Below are 17,630 nucleotides of genomic sequence, written 5' to 3'. Positions count from 1 at the left end.
AAATTAAATTAAATTAATTGGTCATTGTGAATCATTGCAAGTAGAAATTAAATATATTTTTCATAAATTATTTTTCGTTAAAATTGCAATGATTTTAATAGAATTAGAATTAGGTTTAGAAAACTATTTAATTGAAAATTTAAATTATTTAAAATTAATTGAATAAATAATATTTATTTTGGGAAATAGAAAAATATGTATTAGGTTGGATTAAACTATAAAGTGCTGGGTTAAAAGTCTAAGAAGTACATATATTTGGATCTGATACAAGAGAGGCCCAAAACCTCTCATAACAAGTATGATGGGAGACTAACCCTAGTAACTAAGGTTAGCCGCCCTTCTCTCTCTTACTTCAACTAGGGGACTATTTTTCTATTAAATGGATATTGTTTGGATTTTACTAATTCGACTAGGGTTCCACTACCTTTCCCTATAAATAGATGACACTGTTAGGGCTAAAAACACATAACTTTGAGATATTTTTATTTTGCCTAGAAATAAGTCAGAATTTATTTTTAGTATAAATTCTATTTTCTGGGAATAACAATACTATCGATTTCTATAAAAGAGAGATTTACTTTCCAACTAAAAGTAAGAAAATTATTTCTAATTCTATGTTTGATTCGAAATTGTTCGAACCCAGACTTGAAGGAGTTCGTGGGATGAGAATAGCAGAGAAGATTATTCGATTGAAAATTGGAACGTCTAGGATCCATCTCGTTCAAAGCACAGGTATTATTTCGAGGAAAAATTTATTGCTATAAATATTATAAACAGGCTCAGTTTTCAAAATTTTTATTTTTCCGTTCTACAAGAAAACTATTTTCAAACCAAATTTTTTTCCAATAGTTGCAGCATGTGCATGGGCCAATGTCAATTGTGACCAATATATCGATAAGGTGTACACGCTAGAATGCACATTACGTATCTGGGAAAATGAGTTCCCCACTTTTGGGGATATCTCGACATAGGAAGTGCCTCCACTTTCATTCAAGTTGCTCCCAAACTCGAGGCTACGTAGGGTACCCAATATTGGCCGTTACCTAGTAGGATTCGGAGTAACATGGACTTGAGGGAGCAGGGTAAACCCAAACGTTGTGGTCTATGTAGAATTGTTGGCCATAGTCAAAACAAGGGCCCCCATCGGAACTTCCATCTTGGACAATCGTCACACTTGAGGCAAATATAAATTTATGTATATGATATTCAAATATATTTTAATCATTTTCACAGATTGAATTAAATTTATTTCTATGCTATTGTTATGATTCTTCATAATTTTGAGCAAGCTTGCCTTTATTACAAAATTGAAACAATATGCATTAAATTCATCTATGATAATAAGTTAAAATCACGATAAGAAAAATATATGGCATGAAAAATATTTAATTTCCTATTTAACATTAATTCAAACAATATTGAAAAAATTCCATAAGTTAATTAAAATTTATGGTAAGAAAATTTTTAAATTAATTTTTTAATTTAAACAATTTGTTAATTATATTTTTTTGAAAAATAAGCACAAAATAATTTTCAAAATGAAGGGAAAAAATGAAACTTTGTAAATAATTACAAATAAAGTTTATTAGAAAAAATGATGGTACAATTACCTCACAATTTACATGTATCAAAATTGATGGTTGGATGGAGTTGTCTGTAGGGTGAAACATTGTGGTGCCCTTCATTGACGTCTGGGTTGCTCACAATGGTCAATTGGGAGCTTAATGTTTTCCTCATCCGAACCTGCATTCTCATCATCCATTGATGAACTTTGGGGTGTATCAAAGTAACTCAAAAAATCATATATCCAAAAGATTTGATCAGAAGGTTTGGAGCTAAACATATCAACCATCGTTGATGGTCTCGGTTGTTGATAATCAGAACCGGAACAAGGCATATCCGGATAAGAGGCGTAGCTTTGGAACTTCAGTGCACAACTGTCATTTCGCAATTCTGGATAATAAAAACTACCCTCCGATTGTGTTTCCTCGCCGATTCAAGCTCAGGCTCAGGCTCAGAAGAAAGAAATGGATGTCTTCGACGATGATGGGATCGAGTAGGCCCACTTTGCTAATGCCCTCATCGGTGCATGTGTCTAGGGACTATTATCAATTGGCCACCAAACAAATACAACAACCCGTTTTCCATGTACCGACACTGGTAATGGATCGAGGGCGTGAAATCCCCCATACAAAATTCCAACTAAACCTTCCTATCCATCCAAGCGTTCCACATTACAATCCATCGTTGGTGCTCCAATGTCCAATTTTTTTTTGTATATTTTCCCCTCTTATTAATATCATGGACATTGTTGAAGTTTACTCTCAAATTGTCCCAAAACTCGATTCTCGTTGTACCACTCAACAATTGAAAAATTAAACACGAGTGTGTTAATGCACCACAAGTATGAATGGTGGTAAGCCAATTGGGGAATTATACTCGTAGCATCTAATGCAAGATATGACATCCACACGAATTGCACAGTTAATAACATGGTTATAGTGACATGGGTAAAATAATATAACAAAAATAATTGCATGACATGAATATAATTTTATTTTGAAAAAATATTACCTCATCCTCAATGTATACCTTAATCATTTGTCTGTGCACAACAAGGGTTTTGGATTTTTCGATCCCCTGACAAGTAAACCATATGAAAAGATAGCAAACTTGCTAGATAACATTTTCATAAAAAATAGTTCTTCACTGATGTTTTAATTTTTTTTTTACCTATTTACAAGGGCGAAAACATATTGTTAGTGACTTAGTTATGGCAGAAATGACATCTTGTACAACGCCCAGGATTGCAGCATTAGTAGGCGCCCGCTTATGCATTGTGTATCATGTGACAAAGCTCATGGTACAACGTTACTAATACTGTTGAACCCCAACTATACAAACTGGCAACTTGAAAAGCAACCAACAAAGGCAAGTACATCAAGTGGACTTTATTATTACATGTGTTTAGCATGAGTACCCCTTATTAGCTTCAGTATATACACCCGAGCAGCACACATCTTCTCCCACTCAAAGGCATTACTCGGTAAAGTTTCGATATTTCATTTTAACCAAGAAAATTTCAAATTGGTAAACTTAGCACCACCATCACCCGACGATCATCCAAGCAACTGATAACAAGGTTACGTAGGTTCGATCACTTTACTTGAACCTGTGATCGGAACATCGTCAACTTGGAGCCCAAGTTGCAATGCAACATCTTCTAAGGTGATGATGCACTCTCCACACGATAAATGAAATGTGTAGGTCTCTAGGCGCCACCTCTCAACCAAGGCGGATATCAAGTTAGCCCTAAGCTCAAACATCCTAATCAATGTTGCCGTTCCAAATCCCATGACAGCCGAATATGGGAAAATATATTCGTTTGACTGGTTGCTCAGACAATGGACTTGCACTGTTAAGACGCAGTACTCACCCTATATTCATAAAAAATTACCATATTAGTTAAATATGCCAATTAAAAAAATAATGACGTGCAAATTTATAAAATACCCTTGAATAGCAAGTAGCAATTTTCTTTTACCAATACATTAATTATCATGTTAGTGTGATCGGTTTCTCTAATAAATGAACCCTTCTTGATATCTACGCCAACAAAATTGAATAAACATATCACTTTAAAACAATATTGTTTTTACCTAATGATATTTAGCAAAACTCATTTTCAAATAATTTTAAAGTTTTTATTTAAATAAAATTTCCACATAATAATATTAATCACCAACTAAACAAAAAATTATTAAAATAAATTACCTTAATTCGGATGTTTGCAACTGAAATTTAAGTACCTTTACTAAAATATATATATAAACATAATTAATCTAGTAAAATATAAATTACAAACATAAAATATTAATAAAAAATAAAAAACTCCAACACAAACAACAAAACAATTTGTTTTACAAACTAAAATATAATCTTAAACATTAAATCTAAATATTATAAATAAAATACAAATTATTATTACAAACTAAAAAGAACATACATTAAAACCATCATAATCTATCTCTAAAACTTTAACACATACATTAAAACTATCATAATCTATTAAAACTATCATAATCTATCTCTAAAACTTTAACACAAATACAATTTTTACAAACAAAATATAATCTTAAATATTAAATCTAAAATAAACAATAAATTAAAATATAAACATACATATAATATACAAATTATTGTTACAAATAATAAAAACATACCTTAAAACTATCACAAATTCTATATAAAACTCCAACATAAATAAAATTATTGTTACAAATAATAAAAACATACCTTAAAACTATCACAAATTCTATATAAAACTCCAACATAAATAAAATTTCCTTCAAAATTCCAACACAACTGAAAATCTGAGTTGGGGGATGGTGGACCAGTTGCTTGTATAAGAGAAGGAAAAAGGAAAAAAAAAAAAGGTTGAAAAAGAAGGGTCGGGGTTGAGCCCGTGATTGATTGGTCACATTGAATGGCAATGTGTCAGCTCGGTGTTGCTTGACTAACCCCTTTTTTTCAACTTTTTTTTTCTCTTTTTATAATTTTTTTTTTGTCAACTTATTTTTAAAAAATAAATTAACATCAGTGTCGCCAATATGTCAGGCGACACCAAAAATATATATTTTTATCCCATATCCCATTTTTTGATATTTTTAAAAAATTTATACCGATACCACCAATATATCAGACAACACCACTTAAAAAATCATGTTTTCCCTACATCTTTATTAGGTGAAGAATGGTGGCAAAGTTTAGTGTGGTGGGACCCATTTTCACTATAGATTTCAACCCAATCTCGTAATTAATCTTTCCTTTATATCATTTTGGTAATTTTTCTTTTTGTATTATTTTTATAAGAAAAAAACTTGCATTTGGTCAAGTTAAATTTTTAATTTACTAATTTAATTTTTTTGGGTGGATCAATAAAAATTCTTTTCATGAAAGACAAGTATGAAAGAGATTTTTAAGTTCAACAAGAATGGCAAACTGTCAGGATGGTGGGCAGGTCTCACTTCTAGTAGCAGATTTTTTTTCCAATCAGTCTGCTACTTTGTTCTTAAATCTAGCAACATGGCTAAAACATTCAGATTCTAAAAAAGTGGTTTGATTAATAATATCGCCCAGGACAGACAACATCGCTAGGGAATTTGAGGCATACTTTTAATATTTAAACAGCTTTTGACAAATTACATTCAACAATTATTCGACGTCATATATTGCGATGTATTATAACACAATTTAATTGCAAGAGTTTCGACCACAAATGCCTTCAAAGAACGAGTTTAAGGATATGTTTGGTTGAGTGAAAAAGTGGAGGAGATAGGAGGAAAGAGTGGGAAAATGGAAAGAAAATCAATTGTGAGAATGCTTCGTTAGAAAGAAAAGTGAAAAGAAAGAAAATAGGAGAGATGACCATTTGCCATTCTAATCAATCCTTTCAAATAGGGCGTATGGAAGAGGGCTAGAGAGAGCATTGGCCCCCTAAAATGGGAAATTGCTTTTTTAGGTCGTAAAATTTATAAAATCACAAGTTAGTATGTAATAAAATTATAGTCCCCCAAAATGTTAGAATTTCAATTTAATCTTTTTTTTTTAGAATTTCAATTTAATCTTTTTGAAAACCATAAAGATATAAGTCAATACAAGGGTGAAATTGTATTTTACCTCTTATAACAATCAAACCAAAGTAGATTTGAATATGCAGATAATCTAATTAACCTAAATCATGTCATATCGGATTGATTCACTTATTAAGTTTATAATTTAATATAATAAAATCGCAAACTCACACACCCACACACACACCCATTTAGACTACCACACAAACACAACTTGTGGATTGATCCCACGACTTTAGGGATATGGTGAACACTCTTGACTGTTAGGGTTCTAATCATTGAGTTTTTGAACTTTAAATGTCAGTTCCAAGTCCTTTCTAACAAATTAAAAAAATATATGGTAAAAGGACCTTTCCAACCCCTCTCAATTTTGAAATTGAAAAAATGATCCTCTTAAAAAAATTGAAGCAATTTAATCCATGTCGATTTCGAACGTGAACTACTAAGGATAATTAATCATGACATTAATGTCTTTCGTCAATTATACATAATTTTGATTGGGATAGTATCAAATTTAGCCTTTAATGTTTATATATTTTGTCATTTCAGTCTTAATTCTAAAAAAACTCAACAAATTTAACCTCAACATTTACACAAATACTGCAAGATAAATTTGTTAAATTAAGACTAAATTGTATAAACTTTAAGGGCTAAACTTATTATTATAACATTCAAAAATCAGGTACAATTGCCAAAAAATTAATATTGTAATTAATTATCCTTAGTTGTTCATGTTCAAAATTGAAATATATTAAATTGCATTGAATTTTTGAAAAGATTAATTTGCTCAATTTAAAAATTAAAAGGATCTGAAAAGGTTTTTTACCAAATAAAAGGTAATTAAAATTAAATAATTTTTTCAAAATTCTTTAGAGTACTTGCTATTCTTTTGACATTTGAACAAAAATTGAATTTGCCACAATAATAAATTAGTGGATTCAAGTGCAAATTCACCATTCAGGAGATACTTTATTTTCGTTGATATTTATCATTATATTTTGAAAATATAAGTAAAATTCATATTCAACTCTTATATGATTTAATTTTACTACTAAAATTTTTTTATTAAATTTTACAACCAATTTTGATATTTTAATTAAATTTACCACCTATTATTAATTTTGATTATTTGAAAATATAATCTAATAAAAAATCTTTCAAATATTTTATTTTAATAGTTAACAAAGATTTAACTTATACTAAAAATAAATTAATTAAATTAGAATTTTTATTTAATGAAGTAAAAGCTCAAAAATTAAAATACATATATCATAAAAAAAAAACAAGTTTACTTTTATAAAATAACCATTTTCATTTGGTTTTAATATTGTATTAATTAACTTAATATTTAATTTAATTAAAATAAAACATAAAATGATCTTTATTAAGTTTGTCTTCAAATTATTTTAAATTAAAGTTGAATAGAAAAATTCAATCAAACAAAAGTGAAGCAACAAAAGTTAAAATAGAGTTGAATATAATAGTAAATTTATCTTTAATTTATAAGACAGACAAATATCAATCAGTGTATTATAGTGGTAAATTTTAATTTCAGCGATTTAAATCAAAATTTTATTTTCTTAATTTTTCTTGCTCAGATCAAAACGTTAAATCTTTTAAGCTCAGACAGTTTATCAACTAAAATACGAAATTAATTGAAATACGTTCTGATTTAACGGCTTGTATGAATTGTAGTTAATAAACTTTGAGCAAATAATAAAAAAAAAAAAACAGCCGTTAGAGATACTGGAATACGTACAGCCGTTGAAGAGACAGTTTTTTTTTTTTTACAAATAAGCATCTTGCAAGATTCCGAACCCATTATGCCTCTTGCCCTCTTCTTACCAGTTGCAGTTCAAGCGTGGAAAGAATCATATTTCTAAGTTATCATTTTACTTTACAAGAGCTTAGTGTCATAACTTACACCAGGAAAGATATTATTGAACAAGGTGCTTTTCTGTAGGATTCATAATTCTTCTATCGGGATTTATGGCTTCTTTCTAGGACCATGAGACTTAAATATAACTTGCTAAAAACTATCAAAAGGGTGGTCCTCGATCAAAACCATATCAATGTCACGATCAGATACTCTCATTTCCTCGCGCCACTGTAACTTGATGTTGTGCTCACTATCCAGTCTTATCTTTCTTTGAAAACCTCCCTAAGTTCTAGACAGACACAGGAGTCCAGTTCACATCATCTCACTAGACTTTACTGACAACAACTTCAATCCCGAATGACCAAAATTACATACATGGCTTCTAGAAACCTTGATAAAATAAAGACCGGAATTGATGCAACATCCAACACTGACAAGACGCCACTGACTTCTCAAATCAAATACAACCACCCTCCAAAGCATACTGCACACAGCTCAGTCGACCATTGTATCTTAACACCGATAATACAATTATAATGTGCGAAACAGGGGTCTAAGTTTAACATATTATGGTGCAACGGTATGATGTTTCTGAAAGATCCAGGAAAAAAAACTTTAAAAATCACAACACCGGACCTGTGTTTAAACCATGCCATAAGCAAAACACATGATACAAAAATTGGCCGCTAACTCCTATAGTCGAGTACGAAAACAGTTATAAATTTCCTACCCCCAGTAATACCTGACAATAGATCTAATTAAATATTAGAAGCTGTGAACTTCTTATGCTTCTAATAGAATCTTTGGCTAGACAAAATGACAACCCCAACACAGACAAAAAAGGAAACTGAATGAAAACCAGAAATGTGAAACTTGCAGTGTCTTTACCCACTAGCAATATATCTAAGTTCACAGTAACATGCTCACTAGAATAGCTAAGTTGATTCCAAATTACAAAATCAACCTCACCGAAACCAGAACCAACCTGTAAATATTTTCTGGATTAAGATGGTTGACACATAATGCACCAACGATCCATAAAGACCAGAAGTACCATAGCATTAATACAAAAACTGGACACTGATCAATGAGAAGGAAGAGTAACTTGACAACCGCTGCAAAATGAGGACGACAAGACTGACTTTCAGACACCCAGATTGAGCAATGCTGGATGATAACTCTGGACCTTCTCAACCCTCAAACATGTCCTAGTACTCACTGGAACAGTAGACAATTGCAAATCAATGGAAAGAAAGACAAATAAAAACTTCAGTAAAACCGTAAAATTCAACAGTGTCTTCACCATAGAAATGTAGGAAAATATAGTAATAATGACATTTTAAAACACAATCAGATAACCCATATAAATCTTTAACTAGGAATAGTTTGAAGTATAGAACGCTAACTGAATTTGTAATGTGTACAAATGTGGGCAGCAAAAACAATAACTTCAGGTAACAAACTACATGAAAAAGAAACTGCATCAGATCACAAACCTGATCATTTTCATTCGCTGTTGGTGAGGGTGACTTCTTTGATTCAGCTGGTTTCTCAGCCCCACAATTTTGTCTGTTGCACTTCGTCCTAAAAGGATAGTTAATATTGCTACATTTCTCACACTTCCAACTTCCTTCTGGCATCTTTTGTTCTGAAAAGCATGAAATACATATCCATCAAATTTCAGACATGACATTATGATGTTTGCAAATTTAAAAGCACTTACTTGAACTTTTATCAGATTTTGGAGTCTGCATTTACAAGAAAAAATTGTTATAAGTCAAGAAATAGTTCATAACAAAAGAAAAGGAATGCAATATTTCATATACTCTACAGTTTTCGAAGTACCAAAGGCAAATTATGTGACAAAAGAACAGCTACATTGCATCATTATTAAATATGTAAGTTCACAAGAACCTGAGATCCGGGCTTAGGCGTATTGCATTTCCGCATGTTACAGACAGTTCTGAAAGAGAAGTTAATATTCCCACATTTTGGGCATGTCCAATCATCATCACGAGTAGTATCTGACAAAGATTCGAAGAGAAAATAATTAACTTATTGTAAAAAATTTTCTGTAATGCACAAGATAATGGCTTCTTTGAAAAACAACAGTAGAGATATGTCATGCCTGCACCTTTTTTCTGTAATTTATCATCCGGAAAAAATCCTGGCCTTGGTCCCTGTAGTTTGAAAATGTAATTGTATCATAAACTGTGACTCATGCATAAGACACTCTAGTTCCACTACAACTTATAAAATATTAGATGGTCAAAAGAGAATAGTCAAATTTAAGAACCAATCCACAGTATTCCTATAAGGGAGAAATCCGTGCCTTTGCTGAATGAGGGATGCAAGCTTAATACAAATTGATAACTGCCAAGCATTGAATAAATCCAGTACACAAACCCAAACCTAGAAAATGTGCAACTACATGATGGAGAAATGATACAAAATATTAAGCTTGCAATCTTAGTTTCACAAACCTAACAAAGAATGATCTCAAATTAGCATTAAACATCTCAACATACCATTGGAGGAGGGGCCATGGGCAACCCCAAGCCATACCGGTCCATCAAAGGGGGCACACCATACATCCCACCTAGGTAAAAAAGAAAAAAAAGCCCATAACTTACTAATATGATATTAATATCATGCTTAAGGCCAATCATATACGTAAATGGGTGGTTGGGTTGCAGACAAGAAATAACTATGATCAACGGGTTTTCTTGGTCAACAATTTAACTTGCAAGAGTGAATAAATATGAAAAGTAATAGCAATTATAAACGGGAAGGCAGATTACCAATACCATTCCCTATCATAGGCCCACTAGAATAAGGGGGTGGTCCAGAAGGCATATGGAGCGGCCGAAAGGGACTACCACCAGAAAGACGACTGCCATAATTGTAATGATAAGCCGATCCTCCAGAAAAAGGTGCTTCATATGGAGGAATAGAGGAACCATTGAAGAGGGAAGAACCATAAGGTGGTACACTGAGATACATAGAAGATGGTGCTCCAGAACCTACATATGGAGCAGACGACGAATAACTCTGTGGCACCTGGAGAGGCTTGCCTGCAGATTTCTGAAAGGGGAAAATTACCAACTCAAGCTTTAAAAATAAATAATGGGAGAAAGAAAATGCAAAGGGTCAGTTTCTAAAGGGAGAAACAAACAGTAGAAAAGATTTACGATTTTATAATAAACAGAGTTATGAAAAAAAATAGGACATAAACGGACTAGAACGAAGCAAGCATTGGGTATCACATAATATACTCTGGTCTTTCAGCACAGAACCAGGTATTAACTTCATTAAAAATAACTTGCTAAGCCACATATTTTGAAGAATCCGCTCTTCTATTACTAATTCTGTTGAAAAACAATTCCAATCTGAACAGAAAATCGAAACCTACGAGCCAAAACTAAAGCAATTAAAATTTCAACAATATTCAAAAACTCAGGAATATTTTGAACGCCATTGGCTAATAAATATGAAGACTTACTGAGTTATGAACAGCTGGCCTGGGTTGAGTGCAATTGCGCATATTGCAAGTAGTTCTAAATGAAAAATTGGCATTCCCGCAACTAGGGCATGTCCAATCATCTTCCCTACGACTACCTACAAATTTAACCATAAAAATTCAAAATTGCCAAAATTAAACATGTAAAAAAGTACACAGAATGAAATAAAAATAAAATTAAGCGGCATACCATCGGTTCTAGCTCGCTTCGCTGCAGAAGAGTTTCTATTATCAACCTGAACCAATTGCCACCCCCAAGAAAGAAGGTTAATCACCGAAACTATGTGCATAAATCGATACTACACAATAATTACGAAATTAATTTCCACTTTTCAATAATAAATTGGAGAATTAAGCAGCAACAGAAAAGCACATAAAAAAAAATCGAAAGAAAAAAGAGAATCCTAGTTTGACAAAGGGGAATTGATTTTCAAGACAAATCTATTATTAGATCTATTAAGTTGGATGCTCGAATCTATAAGAGGGCAAATTCAGAGAATTGGAAGGGAATAATACCTGAGACATTGAGGCGGCGGCAATAGAGGGAGTTATGACTGTTTCGGTGTGAAGATTCGAAACAAGAGAGAGGGAATTGGGAATTTGCCCTACCTGAGATAAAAGGGCGGCGACAAACTAACGGACTTTAAACAGAATAACCAGGGAACTTTTATGCGTGATGTGAAGGATGTAGTTGAAAATTTGGTTTAAAATAAGTATAAACGGTTGCTCGCTGCTGCCCCTCTGAATTTCTGACGCCGTTATTGTGATTTGGATGGCGGCCGGTGCTTGGACTTCGGTGTGACCTTTGCCTATTTTGGACAGTCCATGTACTCTTCAATTAGCATGCCTCGAATTTATTGGTCAAGGTTCAATTGCTTTTAAATAATCTTATTGATCTCAATCTAATATATAGGTTTACATATGTGATACATTAATTAATTTAGTATGAATTAAAATATATTAGGTTAATTATTTAAAATATTTAAAATGTATTATTTTTAATTTACATGTACGATATTATATTGTCAACAGTAAAATATTTTTCTTAAAATCATAAAACAAATTCATAAATAATATTGTCACATAAAAGAGAGAGCATATATAATTCACTAAGGCTACATTGGGTGAAAAAGAACTAGAAATGATTAAGGAAAAGAATTTATGGTTATAAAATGCATGAATTTGACAATTTTGATCAACTTGAGAAATGGTAATTGAATATTACAATGTCATGAATTAAGTGCATGTACGTAAGCAAAGGAAAGAAAAAAGATTATGAACACTTACTGAATATTGTATTCCATCACATTTATATGGATTCTTATGCAGTTACCTTATTTATATGCCATTGCTAACATGTATGTGTAAAGCTTATTAAGTTCTTTCTAGTATAGTATTTTTCTATTTAAGTTTACTAAGTATTTCATGCTTACGTGTTATTGTTTTTGCTTGTAGATTATCGCTTTCAAATCCTTGAAGTCGTCTCAACTTGAAATCATCACACTAGCAACAAACTTATCTATAATATGAAACTTAGTGTATTTGTGACTTGTGTCATGTATCTAGGATGTCGATATGTATGATCATGCTAGTTTCAATGGCCATTTGGTATCTTGAGTAGCCTAATATTTAATTGATATGTTAGAAGCTCTGGTGGTTATGTTTGAGCTTATTAAATTGAAGTTCCAAGTAAGTTGGCATTCATGAAACCAAATTTTCATTTAACCAATGCTTAGATTGATATCAAATTTGCTTTTCATGATATCTTTGAAGTATGGCGAAAGCATGTTTTATGTTACTATGTTTAAAGGCGTTTTGGTATTTTTTTTTTTAAACCCAAGTTTTGGTAATAACCCTTTGGGTATCAAAACAAGTGGTTTTCAAGTCAATGTTTGGCTCCAGGGGTAGAGGTATTGATATCTGACCCTTGTGGTATTGCAACAAGTGTGGCAAAATGACAAGTTCTATCATAATTGGGAGAAGTATCTGCACTTCTCCCTACTTGTACCAATACCATGATGCAAGGCTTTGGCTATTGCATTGTTATGAGCCCTTTTGGCATTTTGAGGTCCAAACACCTTCGATCAACTTCTAACCATTTGTAAATGATTTTAAATTTTTTTCTAAAGCCTCTTAAACATCTGAAACTTGAATAAATGATGTGTAAAAATGTTTTTCTCATATATGTTCTCGTGGCTTCTCCCATCCGTACTAGTCATCAGGATAGGTAAGGGGTGTTACAACTCGAGTTTGTTTCTTACCTATATAAGGAATTTACTTTCCCAACTAGAAAGCTAAAGTTTTCATTGTATGTTCGGTTCGTGAATTAAATCTCACTCTCTAAGCAAACCAAGGGTTCAAGAAAAACAGAGAAAATCATGTTGGTTGATAGCCAGGAATAAACTAAATGTAACGTCCCTCACCCCTCCCAACATATGGTACGAAAGAGAGGTGCTATCGAAACGTTTCCATGACAAAACCCCTATTTTAATTAAGAAATTAAACTTTTAAACATTTTTATAAAAACATAAAAAATAGATAAAATCAAATTTAAAACTTTAAAATCATGTTAAAACAAATTAGAACAGATTTGTAGGTGTTAATGTTGGATATGATGTCCTAAGTGTATTATATTTGTTTGTAAACTTATAATTTTGTCGAATAGATTGATTAATAAAATAATTCATGTATTACATTAATATACTCCGTATAATTGTCCTTATGTGGTTTTTTCATGCAAAAAAAAAAAAAAAAAGAAGCAGACATTGGCTTACATGTTGTCTAATTTTTAAACTAATACTAAACAATATTATGTAGTTGGATTGTAATACAAAAAGGAAACTTATATTAGTATACAAACCTAAACATGTCCTTAGTCTAATTGGAAATGAGTAAACTAATTGAAAGCTAATATGTCATCTATCAAGTCCAAATAGGGAGATGTCTTGCCTTGGGCATCAAAGCAGATGAATCCTAGAAAATAGAGACATATATGTAACTGATTGGACTGACAGTACATAGGACTGGACCAAGAAGAATAGATCCTGAATTCGTTTATGGATTTATTCACTTGTAATGTTCAAAGTGTGGCATACCTTAATCTCGAGTGGATGACAAATTATGCATTCGTGACTCGTATACTTTGATGTAAGTAAAAGTCTAAGTTCAAATAGATAAAGAACCGAAATCTGGTGCATTGGGTATAGGAATTTTACAGTATGTAGCATCATTCACAATAGTGGAATTTATAGCTCAAATGTTATTCACCCATTAGTATTACATGGTTGATGAAAAGTAAACGTAGTTGTAGGTCATTCGTCTTTGTGATTAATGACTTGATTACTATTTGATAGTAATTGACTTTTCATGAAAGAAGATGTAATGGTTACCCTGAGATAAAATAGGATCATATTAGGAGAATGGATTTATCCCAAAGAGATTAAAGATATCCTATGAGGGGAACACACTTATGACAAGGTCATTGGACGAGCACTGTAACACACCTCACTCATCACTATCACCAGATTAGGGTTACAAAATGCTACTGTACAAAATAGAACAGAATCATACTATATAAGATCAAAATATTCCTATAAAATTATTAATTATATTAAACACAATTAAAATCATACCATTCATATCCTAACGATGTTAAATCGAACATATTGAAGCTACAAAAAAATTTAAAATGAAGTAAGGTCTTAATTGAAACATTTGAGAAAAGTGGGGTAAAAATGCTAAATAGGGATCACACGATCGTGTGATCAGGCTGTATGATAGCCCAAAGTTGTGTAAAGCCATAGGGCATGGTCATGTTGACTGATCGTGTGTAGGGACCTAAGCCGTGTGTGAGGAGGCACACGACCGTGTCTCTAGATCGTGTAACAAATTGTGACCGTATGTGTGATAACTCTTGAAAAGAGTTATAATTCATACTTTTAGAATTAATTAATAACTTGTATTTAAGTAAAATTAACTTTATTTTAGGTAATTGCATGATCATTTCTAGTTAATCGAGTAGTGCTGTAACACCCCTAATCCGTATCCGTCGCCGGGCTAAGATTAAAGGCATTACCAGACAAAATTTGAACATTAACATTCATTTCATACTCATCGAAGTATTAAAGATCAATCATCAATATAGAGTCCCTTATATAGATCATCGAGACCTTAAACATGTATTAGAAAGGGGTCAGGACTAAACCGAACACATACAAATTTTCTCCAAAATTTAAACATTTTTCAAACAAGTACAGGTCACATGCCCGTGTGAACAAGCCGTGTGCCTTGCACGGCATTAGACATGCCAGTGTGTCTAGGCCGTGTCAAAACAAGGCATACCTACTGACTAGCTCACACGGCCACAAGACACGCCCGTGTGCATTAGCCGTGGTCGAATCTAACTTGGGCCACACGGCTAGCCACATGTCCATGTACCTTGGCCGTGCTCGAGCCTGACTTACAATTGTAGGGTACCCCAAGGGACACACGGTTGTGCAACATAGCCGTGTGTCACACACGGCTGAGACACACGCCCGTATCTCTGCCTATGTGGACAAAAATAGGCCATTTGAATAGCCAACTTGCCACCCAAATTGGGTCAAACCTACAAGCACCAAACCAAACATATTTGCACAACATTTTATGACCAAAACTTATGAATCACCATAGCTAACACATGCCAAAGGTTTACCAATCTTACCATTTCTTATATTCATACATAAACACACCAAATATATAATATTGCCTCATAATTTATATACCAAAACCATATCATAATCACATCCATACTAAGCCATATCACATGGCTAAATATATTTACAATCACAAAACATAATCTAAACACTTCTAGCCTATACATGCCATACTTCAATATATACATTTTCAAAGTACCAAAATGAGGTTCGATAGTGTGGTGATGATCCTTGACGATCCCTGATCTCACAGTAGCTTCGATATCTATAAAACAATGCAAGCACACACAAAGTAAGCTTCCAAAAGCTTAGTAAGCTCGTACCAAAAATCATCAACAGTATATAAAATATAAAACAACAACACATAAGTACTTATAAATTCTCAATTCATCTATCAATTTTATGCTGATACCATCCATATGTTCTTACCAATTCAATGAACTTTATAAGAATAATACCATCTACCACATAGGTATCATACGTACCTGAATCTTCCCTAATTCATTCATTTTCATTCTTACCTCTTGTTCGGATATTTTAAGACATTCTGAAGATTACCAATGCTTTAAACATCCGCACACTTAGTGTTTTAAAGATTAGACGTAGCTATAATAATTCCCCACACTTAGTGCATACCAATTAACCGAAGCTATCTCAGTATCGCACACTTAGTGCCTCATATAGCTGAAGCTATTTTGAATCGCACACTTAGTGCTAAATACCATTAATTTATCATCGTGTTCAACCATAATCAATTATATATACAATCTATGTATAATCCAAGAATCAAAAATATATTTGTAACATCATGTTTTACGTACGAACTTACCTCGTACTCGGAATTGCCGACTCGGACTGTTTACTCTATAATCTTCGACTTCCCTTGGTCTAAGTTCGAATTCCTCTTTTCCTGATCTATATGTATTCAAAATTAATCCTTTTATTCACTAAATCATTCAAACCAATCCATATACACACAAATAGGGTATTTTGCAAACTAACCATCACATTTTCACATTTTGACACTTTAGTCCCTAAATCACAAAATCATAAAATACACATAATTTGCTTGTACACAAGCTTAGCAAAATTCTCCTAGTACTCATACTAGTCCACACATTTCATTTATTTCACATTTTAGTCCCTTAATTTCTCATTTTCACAATTTAGTCCATTTTACTCAAAATCATAAAAAATCCAAAGACAAAACATGTAAACCCAACATCAAACTTTCATTTATCAACAACTAACTTTAAAAAGCTCATAATTTCATCAATAGAACATTTCAAAATCATCATCAAAATTAGAAATTGAGGCATGGGCTTGATAGTATCCGAAGCAACGATTACAAAAACGTAGAAATTATCAAAAACCGATCAAAACACATACCTTAATCAAAGATCACAAGTGCCAAACCCTAAACAAACTTTTCTCTTTTATTTTCTTGTATTTTTGGCCAAGGATGAACATAAAATGATCCATTTTCATGCATTTGTTTTATTATTATTAACATATTAACTAAATTCCTATTTTACCCTTTGTTATAAAACTATTAAATCATTAAACATAAGGCCATTTATGTCTACTCATGCTTTCAATGGTCTATTAACATAATAAGGACATCATACTTAAAAGGCCAAATCAATTAGACACTTTTAACATCTAGCACACATCTTTTACATTTTACGCGATTAGGTCCTTTTTATTAAATTAAGCAGACAAACATTCGAATTTTCGTATGAGACTTTCACACATGCTAATTCACACATCATAAACACAGGAAATAATATTTAAACATTTCTCTGACGCAGATTTGTGGTGCCGAAGAGGATGGAGGTTTGCCGAGGGATTATGAAAGGTTTCCATGGTAATGTTGGCGAAGAAAACAACAAACACCCGGTCAA

At 32.3% G+C, this 17,630-nt stretch overlaps 1 protein-coding gene across 3 annotated transcripts; it reads right to left on the bottom strand.

Moving 5' to 3' along the window:
- Nucleotides 1-7,509: 7,509 nt before the first annotated feature.
- On the bottom strand, nucleotides 7,510-11,931 carry LOC108474448 (ranBP2-type zinc finger protein At1g67325-like). Of its 3 annotated transcripts, none has more exons than XM_017776376.2 (10): nucleotides 11,549-11,931; nucleotides 11,223-11,268; nucleotides 11,015-11,130; nucleotides 10,314-10,596; nucleotides 10,041-10,111; nucleotides 9,647-9,692; nucleotides 9,427-9,536; nucleotides 9,236-9,260; nucleotides 9,009-9,160; nucleotides 7,510-8,730 (listed from the first exon to the last, which is right to left on the bottom strand). In XM_017776376.2, the coding sequence occupies exons 1-10, from the start codon at nucleotides 11,555-11,557 to the stop codon at nucleotides 8,728-8,730; spliced, it is 861 nt and encodes a 286-aa protein (XP_017631865.1). In that variant the 5' UTR covers nucleotides 11,558-11,931; the 3' UTR covers nucleotides 7,510-8,727. The 3 variants fall into 3 exon arrangements, with proteins under 3 accessions (XP_017631865.1, XP_052881553.1, XP_017631863.1); XM_053025593.1 differs by having other exon boundaries at nucleotides 10,320-10,596; XM_017776374.2 differs by having other exon boundaries at nucleotides 7,510-9,160; nucleotides 10,320-10,596.
- Between the last annotated feature and the right edge of the window lie 5,699 nt (nucleotides 11,932-17,630).

Source organism: Gossypium arboreum, chromosome 3 (genome assembly GCF_025698485.1).
Source record: "Gossypium arboreum isolate Shixiya-1 chromosome 3, ASM2569848v2, whole genome shotgun sequence".
NCBI lineage: Eukaryota > Viridiplantae > Streptophyta > Magnoliopsida > Malvales > Malvaceae > Gossypium > Gossypium arboreum.
This window is presented reverse-complemented; position numbering and strand designations above follow the sequence as displayed.

Excerpts from the sequence above, each read along its gene's own strand:
- LOC108474448 (XM_017776374.2), bottom strand. Across the intron at positions 11,131-11,222 it reads GAAGCGAGCTAGAACCGATG|GTAGTCGTAGGGAAGATGAT; the intron begins GTATGCCGCTTA and ends TTAAATTTGTAG. Across the intron at positions 9,161-9,235 it reads AAAATCTGATAAAAGTTCAA|AACAAAAGATGCCAGAAGGA; the intron begins GTAAGTGCTTTT and ends CATGCTTTTCAG.